The following is a 21,559-nucleotide window of genomic DNA, read 5'->3' on the forward strand; positions in this document are numbered from 1 at the left end:
CCAACCTGTATTTAAAATCCTTTTTTAATTGATCTTAGAATTATTAGAGATTCTGGATTTTGGATGTTAATGAGCTGTGAACCGTAATCACTGATATCAACAGACATATTTTGCTCTACGTCTAATGAATTTAGAATATATTATAGATAATGGTAATAACTTGAATTAAGAACTAGCTTTTCCATGATTCAGATTTATTGAGATTCACCATATGTACATACCCAACCACAACAACATGGCTGGTTTTGCTTTTGTCCTATTCGTGTGTATGTGTGTGTATGTGTGTCATCTTTGGCAGCTGTTAAATATCAGTGTATCTGTTGACAGATTTTGTCGCGAGCATCACAATTGCAGGCATGAAACTTTATCGGTGTTTAGTTTAGATCAAAAGACAGTGTTTAAAGATTAGAGTGCTCCAACCCATCAGTACTGGGTAATCATTAAATATACTAAAATACTCATGGATTGGAACATCCAGTGTCTCATCACATGACAGTCTTCAACTTTGCTTTTAAAACATCTGTTCAAAGCTGTAATGGAGTTGACTCCCATTTTCAATTCTGAACCCCAGCTTGTCAAACCCTGATCTGTTGTGGCTGTGAAGGCACCATTGCATATTTACACAAACATCACTGGGACTGTAATACAAACTAAAAAAGAACCGGGGGCATCAGCCTGCCAACACACCCCGGCACAGAGAAGTAACAGGCTAAAACAACTCTCACGTCAATGAGGGAATAACATTGAGCTTTTTTTTCTTTTTCTTAAAGCATGTAAAGCTTCAACCAAACAGTTACTTATTGTTCAGGTAAATGTCGGTGATGAAGTCAGTAATATGTGGTGATCAGAGAGTAAAACAAAGCAATTTCCATGTGGCGTCTTTACATTGCATCAGTGGGCAGCATTCTGAAGCGTGAACAGACATGAACAGAGGAGTAGGACATCAGATATGGGTGGATGAACTGTGACAAATACCAAAGTGTCAGAAAACCATATTCATTTCCATTTGTCCTGCAGCTAAACAGACGGAACACATTCATAACTTCCATAGCTGTGACAGTAAACTCATGCTCGTGTGAAGCTGCAGAGGAAATGAGAAATGATGCGTTTCTTGTTAATTTTCTGGCGATGATCACAAGATTAATCGTCTTTTTGGTAAAATTTTGTGTTCAAGTCAGTAAAAAGAAAAACTGCGCCTTGTAAATTCACCTGGTTTCACTCTGCTGATAAATTTCTCTCTATTGCAAACAATCAAAAGTACAAACATCCGTTACGCTCCACGCTTCAGTCACATGTCAATCAAACCAACATGTCAGTGTGGTGCGAACTGAGCAGTTAGATATAACACATTAGGCGACAAAAACATTTCAAGTCAACAACAGTATGGCGCACACAACTTACACAATCGATTTTCCCAGTGCTGATTCATAAAAACACATTTTCTTCTAGTTCCCGTTTTCAGTCCCGGATTCACAACACGGCACGGAAAAAACGCTGACTCACGCCGACTTTTTTTTTTACTTCCTGGAATTAACATGGTTGCTAAGCAGCTCTGGGTAAATGTATCAATCAGCATTCAATCTCCGTGATTTTTGTGGCACATCTCGTGTGTGTGTGTGTGGAGTGTGAACAGAAAACAGAACCCCTGAGAGTTTGTTCAACCCCCAGATTCAGGACCTCTCGGGAAATCAGTGTGTAACAGTTCACTCTCTGTCCTTCAGGAGCATTGGATGCACAGTTTGACTGCACCAGACAGTAGAAAAGGTTCCAGATCCCTGAGGCTGGAAAAATGTCCCATGTGCACAACATCATCGTCAACATCAACCCTGCTTCTCCTTCACACTTTAAATCCTGGATTACGTGAGGATTCAGAGATGAAAACATTCTGTAACATATTCCACTGGTGACCAACATTAGTCCTGCACCACTCTGGAAATAACAAGAATTTCTAATCACGATTCTCTCCCGTTATCAGCGGTTCTTTGTCTATGCCACTGCCGGTTTACTTTTATTTTTTCGTCACGTGGGCGCAAAACTGCATTGTCATTGGCTGAGGGAGAAAGGAGAGATAATGCAGCATTTCTGGGGCTCTTTAGATTCTTTGGGGGGGGCATAGAAGCACTCGTCTCTCCATTAAAATGTGCACAAAGACCTCTAATGAAAGAGGGACATAAAAAAAGACAGCTCCATGAAGTGAGGGGATAAAAACAAACCCTTCTCTGACGGATGGACTCGACCGCAGCGGGCACCACATGTAGCTCTGTGTTATCCCCACACATCAGAGCCTCCGGCCTTTCAGCCACTGCTCCAGTGGATGTGTACCTACCCTTGTGAACAGAGCCTTTTCGTAATGTAACTGTCAGTCTCCCCTGCCTCCTCTCACGGCTGAGGTCAGAGGGATGTAAATCCAGGTGGACAATAGATGTTAGAAGCAAAGTGAGAGATCAGAGAAGAAGTAGAGGAAGACAACAAATGAAAGGAATGACAGCTGGGGGGGAAAGAACAGAGGGATAAAGTGAAGGAGAGAGAATAGGCTGCTGCCAGGTGACGACCTTTAAAGCTTGAAGATCTCCTGATTCCCCCCCAGCGCCACTAGTGTGAGCTTGCTTTTGTGCGTGTGAATGAGTTAAGAGGAGTGTGTGTGTTAATAAAACCCTATATCACTATCCAAACCCGCAAGCAGACAGAAATCCTCCTTTCACCTTTAAAACCTCGAGAAAACCCCAAACTTTGGATTCTTGAAAAGCTTGAAAAGCTGAATCCCGCTCATAATTTAAAACCACATATCCAGTGCACAGCAACCTGATGATGACCTCTCTACGCTATTAAATATATATGCATGTATTTTCAAAAATCACCTGTTTCTTTTTCAGCAAACCACCCTCCACGCTTCAATAAAAAGCAAATTAAAACCTCAAACACTGCATTCTGTGATTCGACAGGCACCATTTGAAGCATTGCGATCAGTCATTTGAATTCTTTGCATAAGTGCTTCTGAATGGTTTCCAGCTGCCTCGTGCATAATCATGTCTACGACCGGCGTGATCTTGTGCAGACGCCACAACACCGACAGCGACACCACCCAAACCTCTGCAAAGGGCAATCACCTAAAAAACGATAACAAAAAACTAAGCCAACAAAGGGACGGGCTCGACCGTCTGTCCTGCCACATTCAGCGTTTTGTTTTGGCACAATCACCACACAGCAGCTTTTTTCGTTTTTTGATGATGCAGATACTGGCATACAGCATTTAGATTTGACAGAGATGAGCTGGCAAACTGGGAGGGCGTGTGTGTGTGTGTGTGTGTGTGTGTGTGTGTGTGTGTGTGTGTGTGTGAGTCTGTACTTCTGTTACAGGCTACTTTGGGTGAAAAGCTGTGTCTGTGTCAAGCATTTGGGAAAAAGCGGATTTTTGTGTAAATCTCCAGGAAAATGATGTAAGTCTACAGTGATCTGTGTGTCTGCATGTGTTTGAGCCACCATCCAGCGAGGAAGAATGAAAAGAAAGTGAGGAAGACAGAGGCACATAAGAGGAAGGAGTTGATGGAAATCCTCAACAGAAAACAAAAATCCACAAAAAAAAAATCCACAAATTATTGTGTTTTACAAGAAGCCACACAAAGCAACTTTCACGTCTTCTAACAAGAACGTGAGCTCAGGCAGAGTCAGTTTGATCCAGATTAGCCAATAACAAAAGCACCAGAGTCGTGTCATCCCTCCATCCATCAGACTTTAGTTATATACCTTCCAGTGTGTGCTTCTTTTAGATATCCGTATTCAAACTCTGTCTCCAGCAGAGAAAGAGATTCCAGTTCTCGGTGAATCAGTAAAAACTAATTTCTCCATCATGGCTTGTTCCAAATTCAGTTTCCATTCTCACACTGTTTCCTTTCTATCTGCATTAATCACCTGTGAGAGTCTCCGATCATTCCCCAGTTGTTCCAGCAGTGATTCTTCCTTGAAGTATTTTTTCCGGTATCCAAAAATCTCCTCTTTCAGCGCATTCTCACATGTGCGGGTGTAAACAGATCTGCTTCCGTCTGTTACCTGTGTTTTGATTTGCTCTCCAGAAAGAGATGTGAGACTGAAAATCTGCATGTGTGAAGTGCTGAGACCTACAGTGACGTGTCCGGTGAAAGAGCAGCAAAGTCCTCATGGCTGTGAAATGTTATGAAGTTTTAAGTGATGTTAACAGTTGTTCTCCGTTACGTGACCAGACAGCGATTCCTCCAGAATTCGACTAACATCTGTGTGGGTCTTACGTCTTTTTCAGTTTGATTATCCTCGTTCTCATTTACCGATGTTCCTCTAAGAATTCTGCGATGACTCAGCATGACACGTCTGGCCCTGAGGGAAATGTGGGCGTTGTCGTTCCAAGCTTCGCGGTCTGGATGTAGTGCAGCTGCAGATTTCAGATCCACCGTCCAGAGCCCTGAGTGCCCTGCTTCTTCCTCTTACACACGTAGTAGACGGGGAACGCCACCAAACCTAAGGACAAGCACAGTGTGTGAACAGTTACAGCCAAAATGGATAAATATGCTCTTATTCCCTGATACTTTCATTGTCTATCCATGTTAAACTCTTGTGACATTTCCAGATGGATTGGATGTGATTACTCAATAATGTGGTGCCCTGTAAACAGATTTGTCATATGTCAAATTAAGTGAGCTGAAAGAGAGGGAGGATTGAAGAAGCTGATTCTATTAACGATGAAAATAAATATGAATCTGCCATCACGCCATGTTAGACCTCGGCAGAACATCTGTCAGACACAGGGGAGAGGTTCGGACTAATTACAGCTCAGCTGAGGCATTGATGGTTCTGAGAGAGAGAGAGAGAGAGAGAGAGAGAGAGAGAGAGAGAGAGAGAGAGAGAGAGAAATAAAGATAGAGAGAGAGACAAAGATACAGAGAGAAAGAAAGAAATACAGAGAGAGGGCAAGATAGAGAGAACGAAAGAAAAACTGAGAAAGAGAGAGAGAAACAAAGAAAGATAGAGAGAGAGAGAGAAAGATACAGAGAGAAAGAAAGAAATACAGAGAGAGGGAAAGATAGAGAGATAAAGAAAGAAAAACAGAGAAAGAGAGAGAAAGATAGAGAGAGAGAGACAAAGATACAGAGAAAGAAAGAAAGACAGAGAGAGAGACAAAGATAGAGAGAGAGAAAGAAGAAGTACAGAGAGAGAGAGAGAGAGAGAGAGAGAGAGAGAGAGAGGAAAAGATAGAGAGATCAAGAAAGAAATACAGAGAAAGAGAGAGAAAGAAAGATAGAGAGAGAGACAAAGATACAGAGAGAAAGAAAGAAATACAGAGAGAGGGAAAGATAGAGAGAACGAAAGAAAAACTGAGAAAGAGAAACAAAGAAAGAGAGAGAGAGAGAGAAAGATACAGAGAGAAAGAAAGAAATACAGAGAGAGGGAAAGATACAGAGAGAAAGAAAGAAAAACAGAGAAAGAGAGAGAAAGATAGAGAGAGAGAGAGACAAAGATACAGAGAGAAAGAAAGAAAGACAGAGAGAGAGACAAAGATAGAGAGAGAAAGAAGAAATACAGAGAGAGAGAGAGAGAGGAAAAGATAGAGATCAAGAAAGAAAAACAGAGAAAGAGAGAGAAAGAAAGATAAAGAGAGAGAGAGACAAAGATACAGAGAGAAAGAAAGAAAGAGAGAGAGAGAGAGACAAAAATAGAGATAGAAAGAAAGACAGAAACGTTTGACATGTCATCAACAGTCTAGCTGTGTCGCTGGTTGGAACAAAATGTCGCTGTTATCTGTTTACTGCTCTTCCCCCTGATCAATACTCATGTGTGTTGATGTGTGTGGTTGAGTTACCTATCACCAGTGCGAGAGCTCCCAGCACCACCACCAGCACAATGACCACTGGAGCTATCAGCACCTTAGTGGCTGCGGAGAGAAAACAGACAGAGGAGAACAAGACTCATTCAGAATGATCTCATGCCCTTTCAGTCGGCACAAACATCGCGTGGTTCAATTTTTAATGATTTGTTTTGCTGTTGCACCCTATTTAAATCGTAATGCATCCCTGCAGAATTTGTTAAATGTTTGGTCACCAGTGTGCAGTTACAGAAGCTACTGAGTACAGAGCATGTTTTAGTGAAAATGATCAGCTCCATTTACAGGGAAATCATTCATATGAAGTGTAAAATCCGCGGTGCTAACCCTCCGTGACGCCTTGAGAGCTGTAATGGGTAAATTATTCTTGTTAGGGGGCAAATTAGCCGCCAGTCCGACAGGCTCCTGCTGGTTTAACTAGCTGTAGCTGTCATGGAGAACAGAGTCAAACGGATCTATCAGAGGAGTTCAAACTCCTGCAGGCTCGCTGCGGCAATCATCTGATAAACGTGAAAAGATAATTGTGGATAACATAATCCGAGAGTGTGTGATTCATTCACACTTCATTATAAAGCTTTCCTCAGTGGCCTCCGCAAGTACAGTCAGATGTGAATGTGCTCTCTCACGATGCAGCTATAACATGCAGTATGTTTTTCTACAGTACATTTTGCAAATGGCTGTTTTCAGCTTTGCTCGAGCTTTGGCTCCCAGGCAAGAAATGTTTGTCTGTTTGATGAATACATTGGCTAGTCAGCATCATACTAATACATGTCAGACTATCTGTGTGTGTAACAAGCCTTTTTCGTTGTAAATCACTGTCTTGATAATACTTTCTTAGAATAAAGGTGAAATAGTATGTTGTTGACAGAATGCTAACAAAAGAAAATCTTCTTTACTAAAAATCTTCTCACGGTGCAGATCCAGGATTCACAAAGCATAAACCAACATACCACAGACGGAGCCTCTGATGAACCGTCTCAGATGAGGTTTATCGGGCAGATAGCGATACTTGCAGCCAAACACGCTGAGGTTGGATGTATGGTCCCCGAAAAACCTAAAAATAAAGATAGTGTAAAATGAAATCCGAGCTCCTGGAAAGAAAAGTGGAAACAGGAGGAAGAAGAAAAAAAGAACACAAAAAAGAAAGAAAGTTTCTAACCTGAGGTGTCGGTAGCGCTCCCCACAGCGGTAACAGAAGTTTGTGTTACATTGTGTGCATGTCATGTGGTCGCATCCCTCTGTACGCTGTATATGGATCTAGAAAAACACAATGATAGTAAAATGAGAACAATTTCCGAATTTGACTGACATTTTGAAATGCAAGTCTGGCAGGTGTTTCTCTTGTTTCCACATTTTAAAAATAAAAGACTTTGGTTCAGTATCAATTGAAGGGCACGGCAGCATGAATGCAGCAGCTCAGCTAATGGATCTTCCCTTCTCGGCTCCTGTATCACTGAGCAGATTTCCCGTAGCTGCTCTCAGCCTCTTCGTTTTCCCACCCAAACACAGCCTGACACGAATTTGTCGGCTTCACAGTCAAATCCTCTCTGGCTGCCTCCAGAGCAGGAATTCAGAGGCAGGGAGCTGCGGTGTGACAAACACAGATGGAGGGCGTTTGCTCCTGTGAGCAAACATTTCCCATGCACCGGTAATGAGCTTGATTCATGTCTTCCTTTTCTCATCTCGTCACATTAGATACTGTAACGAGCCCGAGAGGTAAGCCCAGGCTGAGTTTATGACTGTGACAGGCGACCAGATGTGATTCTGTGCAGCACAGACGTGATTATTTTTTCCGATATGTACATTATCTGTGTGTCTCTGATCTGTTGCAGCCCATGCACTTTAAGTCTCCAGCTCTACAGCGCCCCATCCATCACCCCCTTTCTGCTTTTAATGCTTCTTTACCTTCATCGATTTATTCATCTACACTGATTCCACGCTCCATCAGTCAACTCCCTTTCCATTTACACACACACCCACCTTATGTTGCAGCAACAGCCAGCAACCGTAATACAGACTATGATGCTCTACAGCACATAAAACAGCATCATACCAGCTATATAAACCAGGCACGTGTCCAAGACACTCACAAACACAAGCATATCTTATCACTGCTACAGACAATGAAATGTAAAAACAATTCCCAGTGTGAAATCATTGGGAGTCATTTTATTTCCAATATGTTGTATGTATTTTCTTCTCCAACACCATCTGATGACCCCCCAGGCATTATCCCCGGTTCTTACCCTGCACTGTGGACATTTCTGGGCGTTTCTTTGTCCATGTTCTACGACACTTGCCCACGACCGTAGCAGCTTGTCTCCTCTCCTGTAGTCGCGGCACTTGAGGCCATTGTGCCAGGGCGCGTGGCATCTAAAGCACCACACAAACTGGCAGTTCCCACACTGAATCTACAGTTAGGACAGAAGACAGTACACTTACAGATGGCTTTTTAAAAATATATTTTTGGATCTTTTTTTTGTCTCTATTTGATATGACAGGTACAGCTTGAAAGGGGGAGAGGGGAGTGACACACCTCTATGCAGCGCCCCTATATTACTTTGAATTACTTTAGTAGGTGAGATATATCAGCTGTTAGTGTTCAATTTCATGTTTTTCACTGAGTATTGCTTCTAAATGTGCTGCTCCTCCTCTGTGCAGGTGGTGGAGTGATTATTGTAACCGTCTTCTTACCTTGTACTTGTGCTCGGACTTGTGGTTGTTGTGCTTCTTCAGCGAGGTAAAGTCACTGCACTGGGGGCATGGCTTGGTGCTCGAATCCAGCTGATTCAACTCCAGGAAGTAACGGTACTTGGCCACGTCCTCATTGGCCAAGTGGGAAACCACCACGCTCTCCTTCAGGTAGCCACTGCACTCTGGGATCGGGCAGGTGATGTGTGGTTTGGCCACTCGCACCTGGGGGAAGGTCACAGAAAGGGTGACTGATAGCGACGGAATTTGGATCCCACCGCAGTCTGTACGTGCATTAACACTTAATTAAATAAATGCGAGGACAAAAGATGAAATACACGTTTCACGTTTGGAATCTGTGCCACACCGACAGCTCCATTGTGTGTTCGGGTGGTGTTTTTCTCTGATATAGAGACAGACTATCAGCACCAGAGCTACATGAATATGTCCACACCGCTGATGGAAAACGGTTAATAATTTACCAAAGAATGGAGGGAATGATTTGCAGTTGAACAGAAGACTGGAGGAGGCAGTGGAGAAAGAGGACGAATTTTACACACACACACAGTCAGTGTGTACCAAATAAAACTACACTTTCTTTCACCTACAAGATGGTTTCAGATTTTTTCAGGTAGTCCTTATTACGCAGATGCTATAGAAATGTGGTAAAACTTCATGATTGGTCGTGATTGTATCGATGGGAACTCGATACCACGGCACCAACCCCCGATCGCTACTGCAAGGACTCCGGTTCCAATTGCGTAAGCGCCACAAGCAGCTTTCAAATTCTGGATATTTAAGCTTCCTTTACGAACAGTGGAAGGAAGTGGAGACGCATTGTGCATCTTTACACACAGTCTATGGTTAGTCCTCATCTAATGTTACAGATGATAAGGTCAGTGTTTATGGTAGGATGCTGAATCACTAAGTTCCACTGTGAACGTCTTTTTTTTCCTTTCCACCATCCATCTGTCACTCTTATCAGATTTTTTGGTTTCTGGGCCTCTCTTCTTCTCTTTTCCTTCGTTCTCTCTCTTCCTTATTTAAGATTGTCTTTCTGTCTTATTCTCTCTCACCCTACACTTCATCATCAGAGCCAGAGCGACCGGTTGGGCTCACACATGATATGGCGCTTTGTCAGTATGTGTGATGTGACAACAGAAAGCACCGCCCTCTGACGTTGTTGTATCTAATATCCCCTACAGCACGTGCACACACCCAAAGACTATTTATGACCGGATTATAAAAACATATCCTCTGCAGGCATGAGAGCTCATGTGTTATTAATGTTGCCATAACACGCTGTGATGTGTGATGACCAAAGCCTGACTGGCTGGACTGGTTTGGATAGCACCGTCACCGCCACCCCCACCCTCTGTATTACACACTCACATCTGAGCAGCCAAACCAAAACCAATTATGTTTTGCCTCATTAGTGATTGGGCTTTAGTCCTCAAAATGTATTCACAGTATATTCAAGTCAGCATATGTTTTATATTGTGTGTGTATGTTCAGACCATAGACTTTAAATAAAAGATAAACAATGTGACTGCTCCCCATAAGTGAAGCTAAAGCTTTTCAATCGCCACTGGTGGTTGGCTGCAGTATAGGTAATAAATCCTGCCTCCTCCATGTTAGTGGATGGACATGAAGCAAACTAAAGAGTCAAAGTAAACGTCAAATCATTTTTCTCCCAGATAGTTTCTGTCATTGTGAGTATCACGCTAATGTGTGTTCAATTGCTGATTATTATTAACTTTGGCTTGAACTAGTTATTTGATGCTATAAAAAAAACGGGTGAAATGTCATGATTTGACAGCTGTGATGGGCTTGTGGCGCATCGAGCGCTTGTATTGACAGGACCTTGCTTCAAAAGCATAAATAAAACTGGAAAGTCCAAACTATAAAATACAATTTCTAAAATTTCTAGGACTGCAAAGCAGCACTGGGAAATAATGACTGAGGAAATACGTAAATTGTCACCACTTTCTAACTTTCTGCAAATTTTTGTAAGAATTTGAGCATATTAAGGCCCTCAAAAAGCCAATTCATTTGCCTGAATAACAATAATCCTTACAACTTCAATAGGGCCTCACCTGTCAGTGCCCGGGCCCTAAAAATCCCCTAAAAACAAGATGAACACTATGGCCTTGATATAAACAAGTTACTGATTTAACCTCTGGCAGAGCAGTAAGAAGTAAACCAGTGCATTCCACCCTCCATCTGCATCCATTAACCCTGCCTGCCCTCCTTGACAAAGTGCCCTGGGGCAAAGTGCTACATCCCAACTTCGGGTTCTTTCTCTGATCACATACTGTGATCTCTCTGACTTCACACTCACTGTACTTACAGAGTGTCGACACTGAGCGTGTCTGCCGCACATGAACAGAAACAGATTCCACCCACACAGGAGAGTTTACATGACCCTTATCGCATCCTCAGTGTGCTTATCACAGAGTCTGCCGGTCTCTGTGTTTGTCTGTATGATCAACCATGCATCGCTATCAAAGAAAGATAATAACAAGTATAGAGTAGTCCACTGTTTTATCAAAACAGATTACAGACGATTACTGCACCAGCTCACGAACAAGGCACTTAAATACAAAACATTGTTTTAATCCATCATGAGACACTTAAGCTGCAGTGGGAGGCAGCCGTTAGCAAAGTGCTTTTCAATGCTTAGACGCTTTATCCATGGCAGCTACACTAAAGATTAATGGAGGTAAATGTTATATATTTATCAATTATTAATTTTCCTGATGCATCAGTAAATCAACATCAGGATCAATGGATAAGATCTCTGAACAGACTCTTTCCTCTGCATCAAAATTCAAAAGTCATGCACAGTGGAAGAAACTTCTGAGTGCCTCCCCAGTAAACTATCTCCACCAGAAGGCAATGTAGCTGCAAGGCAAGCTGTCTCCTCTGAACTGACCACACAACTAGAATGTCACTCAGTAGAGCACATGCCTCCGACAGGGCCCAACGGTCCCCTTGAATTCGTATTAAATCGCACCAAATTGCACACTCATAAGCTGCTTTTACACACGTACTCAACTCCAGATATTTCCTTTAAGTTTTCTGGAGGGGCTTTATGTGAGTACGCATGTGTCAGTGGCTCTGGTCTTTTTTCCAGAACTTTTCCCGTCATGTAAAATGTCCAGTAAAGTTCAGAGTGTGAGAATGCAGCAGGAAAATGTCCAGAAAAATATTACAGTGAGCAGTCCAGTGGGATGGACGCAAAATGGAGAAAAACAGAAATAAAAAACAATATCTCAGGATGAAAATGAGAGATGAAGAAGACACAGACAAATATGTCAACTTGTACAGACAATGAGATTTTAGTGCTTTTGATGATTAGGGCCTGATTTTGATGTTACTGTGAACGCGTCCGACGTGGAACATCTCCTGCTGCACTCTATATGCATGCTTTTTCTTCCAAGATTTATCCATAATTTCCTTAGAAAAATGTCTGCCTCACAACGCTAAAGAAAATGAAAAACTATTTCTAGATCTGCACCAAAATGTCATCGGTTCTTTTTCGTCTCCCTGTCCCATACTTCCACTAAGTTTTGTGGGAATCTGTTGAGTCGTTTTTTTGCGCAATCCTGCTGATAGACCGTCAAACAAACAAATGTACAAGGGTGAAAGGGTGAAACCAGAACCTCGTGCATAATTTCAGCATTGTTTACAAACTGCATTGACAGAAAACCTTTGGTCAATGCAGTAGATAAGTAGGTAAGGCAGTAGGACAGCCAAGACAAAGTACAAATGAAGAACAAAGTGCTGCATTTGAGTGGGAGGACCTTCCTTAAATAGTTGAGCCTCAGAGGAGCAAACTCTACTGAATAAGCAAAAAATCAAACACGCATAAGTGTGCTGTTGTGAGAAGAGTTCCTGCCAAGGTCCCAATTTTAGTGCAGAATGTGTCTGTGACCCAGATCCTGAGGAGACATCATTTATCACAAGATGAGGAGCCCTGCAGATGTTGAGCGGTGGGATTAAAGTCAAATTTGTCCTGATTATCAGCAAAGAGTGAACTTCAAACTCTTAATCCAGGTGTTGTTTTCTTTAAGTAAGTCAAACATGTGGTGTAGGCTTGTTGGTGAGGGATCAGTATTTTTCCACACTTCTCTAAATTCGCAGTCATGCCCCTGCCTCAGGGAAAACAAGACGGCGAACACAAGACATGAAAGTCTAACGGAGACGAGTGTGTATGTGCTTGTATGTGTGTATGTGTGTGTTACTTGCTGGTGAAGGACACCTCAACCTGGGACACACACACTCATCAGTGTGACACCATGCTGCACTGTATTGTATACACCCCAGCCCTTTGCCTATCATCCCTCTCACCAACCTGGGGCAACTGACGCACACACATCCCGCTGCATAATATACTGTATTATCCTCACTCCACAACTTTGCTCAACACACACACACACACACACACACACACACACACACACACACACACACACACACACACACACACACACACACACACACACACACACACACACACACACACACACACACACACACACACACACAGTACTGTATCCTACTCATTCCACAACTTTGCCCCCCCTCCCTCTCAACACCATGGAACACACACTCTCTCACACACACACACACGGACCTGGGAGCTGACGTAGAGTTTCAGACACTCATCGCACACGGCCATCCTGCAGCAGAGCAGGGGTTCGATGGGTTTGTCCTCCAGGCACACCCGGCAGCCCCGCACCGCGCTCCCCGCATCGTCCCGGTCCTTGTACAGCTGGTTGGAAATGTCCCCGAAAGGGTCCACCAGGTCGTCCAGGGTGTACAGCGGCGGCTCGGGACTCGAACCCGCCTCCGGCTCTGCCTCGGAGCCCGGGTCCGCGGGGTCAGGTGCCTCCGCCTCCTCCCCGCGGCGGTGTGCGGATCCAGCGCGGTGTAACTCGTTGGCGATGCAGTAAACCGTGCAGTAGACATGTTGTTTGACACCACGTGACTCCTCCACACTCACGGTGGTACTGTCACTGTCGCGTGTTCGATGCCGCTGATCCGCGCCTGCATCAGAAGCCGTCAACTCGCTCGGGGTGGGCTCGTTTCTGACCCCCGCGTCACCCGTTTCCGCGTCCGACTTCTTGCCGTCGCCACAGTCCCCCCCATGGCCGTCGTGGATGACGCTGCTCCGGTTGTTGTCCTGCATCCGCCGGCCTGCGGTGAACCGGAGGGAGGGAGACTTCACGACCCCGAGGTTCCTTCTCAGAATCTCCACGGCGCTCGCCCTCCTCCTCCTCCTCTCCCCTCCTCCTCCTCCTCCTCCTCCGTTGCAGTTGTTGTTGTTGTTGCCCCCCGCATCCTTCCCCCCATCGCCCCGGCTCCTCCCGCCGCCCCCGTCGAGCGACCACCGGGAGTCCGACCGGCCGTCCGCGAAGGAAGTTTCCAGGCTGCGGGACAGTCTCGCCCTCCCCTTCTCCTCCTTCTCCTCCTTCTCCTCCTCCTCCTCCTCGAAGCGGCCGATGAAGCTCGGCATCCCGCAGGCGTCAGCTACCGGTCCGTCATCGTCCATCCCCGGTTGGACTCTCCCCATGTGATGAGTCCCTCTCCCGGGGCGACCTCCGCCTGTCGCTCGCTTGCACAACTCCCGACAACCAAAACAAAACAAAGCAGCTGCAGCGGCGGCGGCGGGACTTCCGGGTCTCTGCGTCAGCGTGATGGAGAGCAGCGATAGGCCGAGGGGGGAGGCCTAGTGGTGGGCGTCATGGTGACTGCAGCAGACCAAAAGATCACTGATGATGGACCCACAACTGACCCGGGTCCACAGGGGCCCCCAGGAGACCCCAGGCTCTGTATGTAAATTAGACTGCGATAAGGGCCAGTGAGGGATATTCACCCGAAGAATGAAAATTCCCTCATTATCTACTCACCACCAGGTCGATGGAGGAGTGGGTGAAGTGTTGAGAGTCCACAAAACACTTTTCTGGGGTGAACAGCGTTGAGGCCAAATCCAATACAATCGAAGTTAATGGTGACCACCGTACAAGTTAATCAGTTGGTCAGAAAGTTAGGATGAGACGAAATGTCCCCACCTTTCTTACTCTGTAAGGTCTGGGCTCAAAATGGTCCCTCGAAAGAAATCTGTGCACTCACAAACAAACGTGTTTCCGTGACCTCAGAGGCCATTACATTGACTTACATCCATTTCCTGGAGACTCACTTTCAGCCCTAACCCTAGTTATTGGTTCCCTAGCCCTCAGCTAAACCAAATTCTAACAAACTGGTGATTTTCATAGTCCCTGGTAAAGGTGGTGGTCTCATACTTAAACAACTTAGTGTTGGTGTGTTTTGGCTGTAAGTGGTGTGGGTATGAATGCAGTTCTAAAATTAACCTGGAGAAATACACTGTGTTCCTCTATTTGAAGGACAATCCCATATTGTACCTATTATTTTAGCTGGTTTTATTATCCCTAGTGGTAGTAGTAGCAGCTAGACAATCCTAGGATACGCACAGTATTTGAAAGGCTGTTGAGGTATTACTTTCTATTGCATCACCCACTCGATTCTCATCTGGTTTAAAACGTTCCCCTTTTAAACCAGATCACGTTTTATAATTGATGAAAAAGTGACACTTGAACAGAGAACAATGAAAGTAATTAGGACTGACACACTTTTAGCTGGGGCTCTGTTGGCACAGCTTTCAAATAAACCTTACAGGGGCGCCCGTAAAATGGGTTGTTAGGTCTGCTACAACTCCTAATTAACGCCATAGGCCACACAACCACACAACCACAGTAATTAGTTTGCTTGTCCTGGCTGTCCCCACTTGGTTTTAGTGGAGAATGCCAGCAATGTTAAAAACAACCTTTACAAGTGCAAGTCTCTGCTTATCACATAATAATCCAAAAAGCCATCAGACGTTCTCGGGAGTGTGTAGTTCCTAGCTAAGCAGATAAAAAAGTAGAGATGGTGTGCCGTCTACGAACAAATATTTAAACTACTTCCATCCGCGAGCGTTTACTCTTATCAGGAACACAGCAGAATGCATCTATATTGAGTTTTACACACACGCTCAAGAGGTTTTTAGTCTTAATTGGGTATTTGTGTCTTGTTTTATTTAAACACTCTATTCTAATAACAATGAATTTACCTCAGAGCACCAGTATATTTCCTCAGCAGAGGAACGAAAGTGCTTCCTGGCAATGATCTGGCTGGGTGTAGTAAAGGAGACACTGATGTCCTCGTCAGGATGTCTGCGATCAGGGTTTGGATTTTGCCTGCAGCAGTCGTTCAGGCTCTTGTTTCAGTGGGGGGGGACAGGTTTGGCTTTATTTCAGTCATTTTAGAAAGTGGATTTTCCTCAGAACTGAAATACCTGGAAAACACTTGGCCGGAGAACAAAGACGACCCCAACCACCCGAAATAAATGCAAACAGTCAATACTTTAGTCATTTGCATGCATAATGTAGCAGGCATGAAACATTTGAGGACAAAATCTCTCTGCAAGGTGTCAGAAAACAGAGGACACAAGTGTAGACTTGACTTCTTCACTGTCTACTTTATTCCCAACTGTCTAGTTTATGTACAGTCAGACACCTGTGGGAGACCATCAGAAAAAGATGAGGTAAATCAACATTAATGATTCTCGTCAGTGGTGAACGTTAACAAATCAACCCAGAGTCACAGAGGAAGATTGGAGTTTTTCCCCACTGGTTGTTAGTACCAGCAGCATAATCCTGCATTAGAGCACTGACAGTGGGGTTGTTTCTTAATGTATCAGGATTATGTGTTATTGCATTCTGAGAGCTGACTTATATTAATCGCAGATTAAATGAGAGCAAATGCACTTTTACAAAGCGTGAAACTAATGCATTTATACTCTCCACAATTAGCACCTGGTTGCTAAATTAAGAAGCTAAGCTGGTTGGAGTACCTCAGGGTTCAATCATGGGTCCCAAACACTTATTTTAATTGTGCATAATCATGTAGTAGTGAAAATTATTGACTGAATACCTCTTTGCCATTTAAATCTGTATTCCCATATAAACCACTTGAACAAGCACCATTGGCAATACTTTCAGACCCTAAAAGGTCATCTTCTTTAATTAGTGATAGGGATGATGATAGCTAACAATTCTGAATTCAATTCATAAAAGGCTAATTTTGTTTTCAGACATAATACATATATCTAAATGATATTAATACATCTACTCAATACTGAAATGCATTGTAGGTCACAACTGTCAAGCTTCAGAATGGAGTTGTTGGATATGGATAAGATAGATAAGAACAATGGTTTGACTTAATGTTTTTACCAAAATAATAGTTTGGTTTCATGTTCTGGAATTTTCTTTTGCTCTCTATGAACAGAAGTGTATTTTGTTTTTCTTTCGACAGACAAAAGCTGTATAGATAGTGCACGATGTAGATTAGCTTTATCATCACTAATGTTGTTATTGCTCTTCAATGAGTTCTTCCTCGAGTTGAAATGTGTGTTGAGTTCAGAGCAGGTCATTCCTCAGGAGTTTCTGGGTTAAGAGTCGTTTAGTTCACCAAGACACAATAAACAATATCCCGTGGTCTCACACACACACGCGCACACACAGACACACACACAGTTGGGTCACATCATAAATCTGAAATGCTTCCTGTTTAGGTCAATATTCCACAGCTTCAGGTAATTTTAAATTGATCTAACCACATTAAGACAAATAAATTAACTAAATATTTCACTTTCAATTCAAATAGTGTAATTTGCTAATGACTTAAACAACCATCCTTTTCAATGAAGCCTCTTAATAATAGACGTGTAACCCTTTTCACAGTTGCGGATTTGAAATTCCCAGAAAGACATTACAGTTGCAGTGATTTAGTTTATTAAAAAGTAATGTGTGTTTAACAATTTTTATATAAATTAATAAATGTTAATTATGGACTGAAGTGACAGAACTGTTTAATGAAAATATCATAGACTATAGTGCAACTAATTATCTTTCCTCCCATTTTCCTCTTACTCTGTCATTTCAAATAACTGTACAATTAGAAGAAATTAAACATAGTAGTCCCACTTGTACACAACATCATACATTAGTAGTCAACTAGAAAAAACAGTAAACACGGCCACATGTTATTAAAAAACGTCTAGAAGTTCAAAGTTACATTTTGTGTTTGTTTTAGACTGTCGTAGCTATTTTCCTCCGTTACTCGACGGACATTTTTGCGACTGTTATTTATAGAAAAAAATCACAAAGTTCACATTTAGGACTCTTTGAAGAGAGCTGAGGAGCATTCAACAAACCAAACAGTTCCCATTTTTAAGTAGCTAGTTAGTCACACGCAGCATGAGATTAAATACGCGACAGTTTTGGAAACACCTCATGCAAACACACAACATGTTGTTTCTGTCCTCCAGAGCGACCGTCAGTGGAGCCTCGGGGGCAGCGGCTCAGATAAAACTGTTCAAGATAACTGGCAGAGGAAGGTGGCAATGGACTTTGATATCAGTTTGAAAAGGGAAATGCTCTGTTAGTCTGTCCTTTTGAGAGCAGCCGCTGTTTTCCCCACAAAAAAATGTTCCTCTATTGATGGAGAAGGCCTCAAATGTTTGGTCCAGTTACCGCAACACAAATGCAACATGTCAAGCCTTGTTTCCAGAAGGACTCGGTTGATTTTCTGAATAGAACAAAACAGAAACAGAGGCTCTACTTCTAATTGTAGATACCCTCGTTTTTTGGGGGGGACCAGAGAAAAAAGCGAATTCGAGACCCATTATTTGAGGACCCAGTCTGTGACGTTCAGAATCCAGGCGTCACAGATGTCCATGTGGTGTTTCAGTTGGCACTTTCGACATTATAATATGAGTGGAGAGGGGAACAGAGGGGTGAAGCCGCCACGTTTCTGACATTTCTCTGGTATCGTTTTTGTCCTTGAGAGTCTGCGGGCGAGGGTGGATCGTTAAAGCCTGTGTATCTTCCCCTCTCCTTTCTTTCACCAAGGGTTTGAGTTGTATTATTTTTAAACAATGACAAATAAACAATCGAATAATTGTCAAAGTTGGAGGCCTCTCTGTTCCCACATGAGGACGACAATACCATTCAGCTCTTTCGTTCAGTTTTTTAAGATCCACGGTGAAACTCCAGCCGCTTTGACTGTGATTGTCATTTGTGAAGAAAGTGTGTTTTTCTCTCTATATGAGCATTGCCTGTGGATACTTTGGGCTGTTTTTGAGATATTTCCGTTATTTAAACGAGCTGGATGCTGCAGATGATAAGGCTGAACAGCAGTATCTGGCTTCCAGCATTTTTATGGGGAAAATGTTGCTGAAAGAGCTGGGTGAGATGTCTCCAGGTGGACGGGGAAACTACTGCCTGACCTTGGTTGCTCTTCAGTGGCTGTCACGGTTTGTCTCTACGTCCCTCTACCTGTCTGTCTTGGATGGAAGACAAAATATTAAGACAGTGAAGAAACACGTCTGGAACAAGGGTCCTGTCCTAACTACTGTGAGAGAAAACACCCACACCCTATTTGGGATGCTGCAGCTAAAAAGTGTCTCTTCACCTCCTGCCTGTCTCTCAGTCGTTCTGTCTGTTGTAAACATTAAGATTCACATTAAAAAAGTTAAGTGGTTGTATGTAAGGTTGTAGGTTACAAGCGTGTGTGTGTGTGTGTGTCTTCATGCATGTGTGTATTCACATATGCATTTCTTAAGGACTATCTGTGTGTATGTGTCTGCTGTACACATGCACATACGGTGTGTGATGATATTTAACATTCAGAGGAAAATGTGTGGTGTGTCCTGACGATCGTGAGTCCAACCGACTCTCACAACAAGCCTCCATCTTTGCTGAACATCTTCTCCAAATGCACCATGAAGTAATCATAGAAAAATGAAGTCTGACATTCCTTGATCGGTCGATCTTTTGACGGAGATGCTCAGCCAGTGGAGTTGAAGTCCTGCAGTGTCTAATCTATGAGGCACAAAGAGTTCCAGAGACGGTTAAACAGGCTCTTTTGTGCACACAGGAATGGTTCTCTGTTTTTTTTCACTCTTTGGTGACGCATATCTGCACTTGAGAGCTGCTAAGATATCCCAATAGTCGTGTGAAGGAACAGGGCTCCATGTTAACAATTCTCTGACGGCAGAAATCCACGAGTTCTCACTGGAAGCCTGAGGAAGACACGTCACCGGGGAGTTGCGCCCTCTTTGAATCCCTTTGGTTGTGCAGATATCCAACGGCACAAGAGGAGAGACGAGTCATTGGCTCCACATTGTGTCACCCAGAGTAAGGAAAAAAACTGCAAAAAACATACATCCTGCGGTTACCACGTCCAACCACACGAGGCCAGTGTATCATCAGGAACATACCTAACTGCAATTAAAAACAACAGGCAGGCAGATGAGGGAAGCCTTAGTAGAAGGGGGGGGCAGGGGTTAGGTTGGATATTTTAGTGTCATTGTATCCCGTCTACTGGAGTGTGTCTCACTCTTAAAAACAGTTGGAGTAGTAAAAGCAGTAGTAAAAGCAGGATGTTGAGCGGTGGTGGTTGGTAAGGCAGCCCTCCTGGAGTGTATCCTGGGTTTACTTTGACCTGGAGAGGAGGAGAAGAGAGGACATTGTTTTACAGAGTATTGACAGAAAGCCTTTTACTGCTTTAGTATAGATTCATGATAACATTTATGTTAACCTCTTAAAATGTAACTGTTCCTATCCAGCTGGTAAGTCATACATTTGTGTACGTGTGACCGGGGCCTATGATTCAAGGTCTTCTACGTGTATTTCACTGTGTTTTCATTCTGAGATATTTGTATTCTTTCAGTTTTCTGTGTTAAAAATGTCATCAACGCTGGTTTGACTTCAGTGTGTGTGTGAAATCAGCTTATGTGAAGTTGTGATGTTGTTGTACGATACACCCTGAGAAATATATTTTATCTAACTTTAAAGGTACTTGAAATTGTCGATGTATTATAGAAAGCACTGAAAGTTCAGGAGATTAGGATGGAATGTGAAGCTGTGCTTTGCTCAGTATTGTCCTTGATAAAGTAAGTGAAACACATAATAACACTTGTACTGTGTATTTTATGGAACAAAATATCACTCAATAGGCCGATTAACACTCTGTAAATATACTGGCTCTCTGATACCTTCCATCCAAAATGATACAGCTGAATACTACACGAGAAGAATAAAGCTTTGTCTGTTTGTTCGCCAGACAACCATAATCAGTGTTGACACAGTGTAAATGATGGAGCTTTATAGACACTCCATGTAACTTTATTGTGAGGAAATTGTTTATTGTTCTTCTCACGAATGAAAAGAATGTTCAAGTGTGATTAAACCTGCGACAGTGTTTTGTGCATTTATTTGAGTGTGTCATGAGATGGCTGCATTTACTGCAATTGTGATAATAGACAAATAAATATCAATAATAGGGTTAGTTAGTAAGTTAAATAATAGTACTGTGAAAATAGTCCAGTGCCTCTTAAGTGATTACTACTACTACTGTTGATGATGATAATAATAATAATAATAATAATAATAATAATAATAATAATAATAATAATAATAATAATAATAATAATAATAATAATAATCTCCATAAGAATACAATGTTTCTCTAAATTGTTAATATTGTTTTATTATCAGTTATGATTGTGATTATTATTATTATTATTATTATTATTATGATTATTATTATTAGTAGTAGTAATAGTAGTCCTGCTTTGTTTAGTCTATATAATAGCAGAAGACTATGTAGGTGTAAATGTTTTACTATCACAAAAAGAGGATGGGGCCTAGGAATTGGCATGACACAGATATAAAAAAAAAATTGTATGTGCTTTGAATTATGCTTCACTGCAAAGAAATGCATATCTCTACTATAATCTGGATGTGGTGATTGCTGTGCCGTTATTTATGTGATATGTGTGTGTGTGTGTGTGTGTGTGTGTGTGTGTGTGTGTGTGTGTGTGTGTGTGTGTGTGTGTGTGTGTGTGTGTGTGAGTGAGATGGGAACACAGCTGATGCCCTGTTATTG

At 42.7% G+C, this 21,559-nt stretch overlaps 2 protein-coding genes across 2 annotated transcripts in view; both read right to left on the minus strand.

The window, feature by feature from the left end:
- Positions 1–3,331: 3,331 nt before the first annotated feature.
- rnf217 (ring finger protein 217) lies at positions 3,332–14,096 on the minus strand. The gene is made up of 7 exons (XM_061091895.1): positions 13,179–14,096; positions 8,543–8,764; positions 8,095–8,259; positions 7,008–7,105; positions 6,799–6,902; positions 5,828–5,899; positions 3,332–4,488 (listed from the first exon to the last, which is right to left on the minus strand). The coding sequence occupies exons 1-7, from the start codon at positions 14,094–14,096 to the stop codon at positions 4,412–4,414; spliced, it is 1,656 nt and encodes a 551-aa protein (XP_060947878.1). The 3' UTR covers positions 3,332–4,411.
- Positions 14,097–20,029: 5,933 nt separating this feature from the next.
- nkain2 (sodium/potassium transporting ATPase interacting 2) overlaps positions 20,030–21,559 on the minus strand; it is a 73,464-nt gene continuing 71,934 nt past the window's right edge. The window contains exon 7 of the mRNA XM_061091815.1: positions 20,030–20,113. Coding sequence (XP_060947798.1) covers positions 20,104–20,113 — 10 coding nt within the window. The 3' untranslated portion in view covers positions 20,030–20,103. The remainder of the gene's footprint in view (positions 20,114–21,559) is intronic.

The sequence above is a fragment of the Limanda limanda genome, chromosome 18 (assembly GCF_963576545.1).
Source record: "Limanda limanda chromosome 18, fLimLim1.1, whole genome shotgun sequence".
Lineage (NCBI taxonomy): Eukaryota > Metazoa > Chordata > Actinopteri > Pleuronectiformes > Pleuronectidae > Limanda > Limanda limanda.

Bases quoted from the DNA above. Each gene is read 5' to 3' on its own strand.
- rnf217 (XM_061091895.1), bottom strand. From the start codon at position 14,096: ATGGACGATGACGGACCGGTAGCTGACGCCTGCGGGATGCCGAGCTTC. The intron at 8,260-8,542 runs GTAAGAAGACGG...TCCTAACTGTAG, and splicing joins AGTCCGAGCACAAGTACAAG to ATTCAGTGTGGGAACTGCCA. The intron at 6,903-7,007 runs GTTAGAAACTTT...CTTTATTTTTAG, and splicing joins GAGCGCTACCGACACCTCAG to GTTTTTCGGGGACCATACAT.